The sequence below is a fragment of the Atta cephalotes genome (assembly GCF_000143395.1).
Source record: "Atta cephalotes unplaced genomic scaffold scaffold00018, whole genome shotgun sequence".
Classification (NCBI taxonomy): domain Eukaryota; kingdom Metazoa; phylum Arthropoda; class Insecta; order Hymenoptera; family Formicidae; genus Atta; species Atta cephalotes.
Genome location: NW_012130082.1, coordinates 5,003,597 through 5,008,527, shown reverse-complemented (window position 1 = coordinate 5,008,527; position 4,931 = coordinate 5,003,597). Strand labels below are relative to the sequence as shown.

The window sequence follows — 4,931 nt, the reverse complement described above, 5'->3', positions numbered from 1 at the left end:
AATACATATATATATATATATATATATATATATGTCAAATATATTCATTCCTTTGTAATTATTATAAGAAAGAATATTTATATACAAAGAAAAAAATTGTAAAAATTTTTATTATAGAAATTAAAAAAAACACTTATTACAATATTGTTTCAATAGATATTATATGAATTATATTTATATATATATATCCATATATATATATATATATATATATATGGATAAATTAATAAGCTTCTTTTTTTTAGCTGAACTTCCTGTACAATTCATCTTTTCTCTTTTTCTTTTTACATTGGAGAAAAAAAGAAAAAACAAGAACTGTACAAAAAGCTAAAAACAATAGATCTTATAAATAACCTTAAATTAAAGTTACTTCTTGATTCATATTTACATCATATTTACAATATATAATATAATGATTTTACTTTAGTTATTATAATAGCTTTAATTTTTTTCTTCAAATATAACATAATTTATGAACAATGTAAAAGAAAATATAAATTAAAATTTTTTTTTTAAATTAAATTATTAAAATATATTAATTAATAAAATACAAGAATATACAATTGTTACAATTGGAAGAAAATTAATATATAACAATTATGAAAAAAAAAAGGATTTTAAAGATTGTCTATTCACATGTAGTATAAACAATAATTTAAATACTCACTTCTGGAAGATTTTTAAAAAATCTGACAAAGCTCTGCTGCGTAGGAGGATCTAAAAAATAAATTATTATATTGAAACAAAAATTACATTATGATTAAATAAAATCTTATATATACCCATGTTAAACTGTTGGTTAGGTTGCACTGCCATGTTTCTAACACGAGTACTAAACGAGATGTAATGAAGATTAATATTACAAAATCGCTGTTAAAGATTACTGTTGAAGAATCAATTGAAAATTTATAAAATTACAAAACTTCACTTTGCACATTATCACCATCAGTAAACAGACTCAAATGTGATCAAATCACACATAGCGGGATTGGCGGGCAAACTGGGGCAAACGATCTCTGTAAAGGCGCATTCGCATTTTGACGGAAAAGCAATGGCCAATCAAAACTCTAGCTAGTCTACAATTTTGACTTTTTGTAGGACTCTGTACAATAAAAGGAACAGGAAACAGATAACAAAGAATAAGAATTTCAACCTATCAGAAATTGTATATTCTACAATACATAATTGACTGCTGCTTTTTCGCTTTCCGCTTTTCCGTCAAGGACAGAATAAACGTATTCTGAAGAGCCGTTTATGATTCCTTTCTTTCTATTTCACGAAAGAGAGGAACTTTGATTGGCAAAACAGTCGATGAATCGAAAATTAAGTCGAAAATTTCGAGTCTCGAATCTCGAATCGCATCTAAAATATCTGTTTTATGGCAAGACGAAGCGAGATATTAAAAATGGCAGCCCTTGAAGATGTTGTTGCCTTATATCAGAATTTAAAACGCGAATGGACAAGAACGCCGTGTAATTTGAAGAAATGTGGAGAATTGCTCAATCAATTAAAGGTAATTTACATACTTTATTCACGTTTTCAAATAGGGTAATTACTGATAAAAAGTATCATCATAACCTCATCGTGTTTGTGGATTATGGAAATGAATTGTCATCATTTGCCATAGACTTTGTTTTCAAATTTTAATGATCATTCCTTTTGGTGCTTCAGCTTTTAGATATGTATTTAGATATGTATTTAGATATGATTTAATAGTAATAACATTTTCATAATAATTGTATAATAATAAATAATTCAATGATAATTATTTTACACAGATCGGTCTCACTCATCTGATGTTTCTCCCAACGTCAAATAGCACGGCCAGTCAAAATGAATTATTAATCGCTAGTACGTATTGCTAATTTTAAGCTCAAGTCACAGCGTTAATAGATCAAATATCAAAATTATAACAAAAATTTTATTTAAATCACAGGAGACATATTGGAAATTGGAGCACAATGGAGCATTGCCACTGAAGATATACCTTCCTTTGAAAGATATATGGCACAATTAAAATGTTACTATTTCGATTATAAATCTGGATTGATGGAATCAGCGTACAAATATCAGCTTCTTGGTCTCAATCTCTTATTTTTATTATCTCAAAATCGAGTTGCTGAATTTCACACAGAGCTGGAACTCCTACCGTCTGATCAGATACAATCAAATGTTTATATAAGGCATCCCTTGAGTTTAGAGCAATATTTGATGGAGGGTTCGTACAATAAGATTTTCTTGGCCAAAGGTAATGTGCCCGCCGCATCCTATAATTTCTTCATAGACATTTTATTAAATACTGTTCGCGATGAGATCGGCGCGTGCATGGAAAGTGCATACGATAAGAGCTCCATTCAAGATGCCGCAAGGATGCTCAATTTAAGCACGGAGAAGGATATAAAGGCATTCGCTATCAAGAAGAACTGGAATCTTTCCAAAGATGGCCATTTTTATTTTACTACGACTAGTGAGAAAAAATCTGAGGAGCCTATTCCGAGTTCTGAACTGGCAGCTCTCGCGATAGACTATGCCCGAGAACTGGAAATGATCGTGTAATACCTTATGCAACTTTCTGTATTTTATTTATCTAAATAAATGAACAGTTTTGCTTTTGTGCAATAAAGCCTTTTATATACGTATACAAATCATGCATTTTGTTTAATAAAACTTGAATTTACCTGCAGGGATCACTGGTACTTTCGGTCACCAAGATTATTTAGCACAATGTACTTTCAAACAGACAATATCATAAGTAAAATATATTATAAATGTCTAATGTCATGAAAAGATTCTTTCAAAGAAAAGTTTCTTGATTATAAGTATACAATTCTATATGAGTATCTCCTTGTCATTGTTTTGTTTATCATCCAATATCCATCCAATAACATGAAGTATTTATATGCAAGATTGTTATCATACATGTAAGATTATATTGAATGCAGCCATTCTTACTGGAGTAGCATAACTACTCCGAAGACTCGGAGGTAATTGAAGGACGCTGACATTATCAACCGTTCTAATTGTTCGAAAAATAAATTAATAAGAATTTTATCTAATTTCCTAATCACTACTTTATCATAAAAAATGATACATGTTTTATAATTTCCTGATAATAAAAACAGTAATTAAGGAAAATAAAATCCTCACATTTATTCTTGGAATAAACAGATCAAAACAGTTGATAATGTCAGCATTCTTCAATTACCTCCGAGCTCTCGGAGTGATCACAAAAATTTGTCCAGGACATTAACAATCTTTTAAATATCTTTTCAGTGTCGCGACAGAGACAGACAGAGTTTGACAGCTCTTCATAAAACAAAAACATCATTGCTCAATAAAAAGTCTATTCGACAGGTGTTATGTTTATGATAGGTTTATTCACTTGCATTAATAATGTGATATAATCTCATGAAGAAGAGATGTTCTCATCGTAAATATAAACATGAGCATATCAGTGAACACGTAGCACTTGTTTCTATCAAGCCTATCTACGTGGCAATAATTGTCATTGAGATATCGAATTATCTTCGTTAATGTCATTCTAAGACGGCGGTTAACGTAAGTAACATTGCGTATTTCAGCAAAGGGCAATAAACAATATTGATTATTACTAATATTGATATTATTATTATACAAGCATGTAATGTATCTTAAAATAGAGTAACAAGTAAACAAATTTATTTACTTATAATGTCAAGTAGAATGTAAGAGAAATATAAGAATATAAAGTAAAATATAATTCTGTATTTTGCAAATTAGAGTGGGTCATTAATTTCTTCGATAATATAATTTAACAATTAAAAATTATTTAAACTGTATATTGATTTAAAATTTTTTGTATTGCAAAGTAAATAAAATAAGTGGTGCACTTGACATGATTTATAATTAAAAAAAAATAGAGTATCTTTGTTTATTATTTTTGCAGAATTTATAGGAATGCATGAAAAAAGAAAGAAGTTACAGACCATGAGAGCTTTAATACTTGTGGGTGGTTATGGAACTAGATTGCGACCTCTTACTTTAAGTCGACCTAAGCCACTTGTCGAGTTTGCAAATAAACCTATACTTTTACATCAGATCGAAGCACTGGTATATATTTCAATATTTGTAATATTGAAATAAATGATTTATCAAAGTTTCATACAAGTATAATTTTCATTATCTTTCTAAGTATACTTTTTAAATCTTTTTTAGGTACAAACAAATGTAACTGAAGTTATATTGGCCGTTTCCTATCGGGCACAACAGATGGAAGAAGAATTGGTTCACGAGGCGAAGAAACTTGGAGTACGACTTATATTTTCTCATGAACCAGAACCATTGGGCACTGCTGGACCACTTGCACTCGCGCGTGAATATTTATGTGCCAGTGATGATCCATTCTTTGTTTTGAACTCTGATATCATTTGCGAATTTCCTTTTAAACAACTTCTCGAATTCCATGAGAATCATGGTAAAGAAGGAACTATAGTTGTCACTAAAGTAGAGGAGCCATCAAAATATGGTGTGGTTGTATATGAAGAAGATGGAAAGATTCAGAATTTTGTTGAAAAACCACAAGAATTTATATCCAATAAAATAAATGCAGGTAGTAATAGTGGAAAGTTTTTTAAAATTGTTTAGAAAAACATACATATTTCACATGTATGTTTCACATATATACTTTTTTTACACTATACCTTTTTTTTGCAAAATAGGTATGTACATCCTCAATCCAAGCGTATTGAATAGAATAGAATTAAAACCTACAAGTATCGAAAAGGAAGTTTTTCCAAATATGGCTCAAGATGGAGAATTATATGCTCTGGAATTACCAGGCTTCTGGATGGATGTGGGACAACCTAAAGATTTTCTTACAGGCAAATACTTATATATCATGATTTTCTCAATATTGTGTGTGTGTGTGTGTGTGTGTGTGTGTGTGTGTGTGT

The 4,931-nt window shown here is 29.5% G+C and overlaps 3 protein-coding genes across 3 annotated transcripts in view; all 3 read left to right on the top strand.

Annotated features, from left to right (window-relative positions):
- Positions 1-1,075, top strand: part of LOC105618909 — a 6,325-nt gene extending 5,250 nt beyond the window's left edge. Inside the window, exon 2 of the mRNA XM_012200439.1 lies at positions 984-1,075. Coding sequence (XP_012055829.1) covers positions 984-1,075 — 92 coding nt within the window. The remainder of the gene's footprint in view (positions 1-983) is intronic.
- A 303-nt stretch (positions 1,076-1,378) lies between these two features.
- LOC105618841 (26S proteasome non-ATPase regulatory subunit 8) lies at positions 1,379-2,645 on the top strand. The gene is made up of 3 exons (XM_012200376.1): positions 1,379-1,513; positions 1,779-1,851; positions 1,937-2,645. The coding sequence occupies exons 1-3, from the start codon at positions 1,379-1,381 to the stop codon at positions 2,554-2,556; spliced, it is 828 nt and encodes a 275-aa protein (XP_012055766.1). The 3' UTR covers positions 2,557-2,645.
- Positions 2,646-3,936: 1,291 nt separating this feature from the next.
- The window catches only part of LOC105618840 (mannose-1-phosphate guanyltransferase beta), a 1,865-nt gene continuing 870 nt past the window's right edge, over positions 3,937-4,931 (top strand). Inside the window, exons 1-3 of the mRNA XM_012200375.1 lie at positions 3,937-4,089; positions 4,195-4,588; positions 4,698-4,859. Coding sequence (XP_012055765.1) covers positions 3,937-4,089; positions 4,195-4,588; positions 4,698-4,859 — 709 coding nt within the window. The remainder of the gene's footprint in view (positions 4,090-4,194; positions 4,589-4,697; positions 4,860-4,931) is intronic.

Excerpts from the sequence above, each read along its gene's own strand:
- LOC105618841 (XM_012200376.1), top strand. The coding sequence starts at position 1,379 with ATGGCAAGACGAAGCGAGATATTAAAAATGGCAGCCCTTGAAGATGTT. Across the intron at positions 1,514-1,778 it reads AATTGCTCAATCAATTAAAG|ATCGGTCTCACTCATCTGAT; the intron begins GTAATTTACATA and ends TATTTTACACAG. Across the intron at positions 1,852-1,936 it reads AAATGAATTATTAATCGCTA|GAGACATATTGGAAATTGGA; the intron begins GTACGTATTGCT and ends TTTAAATCACAG.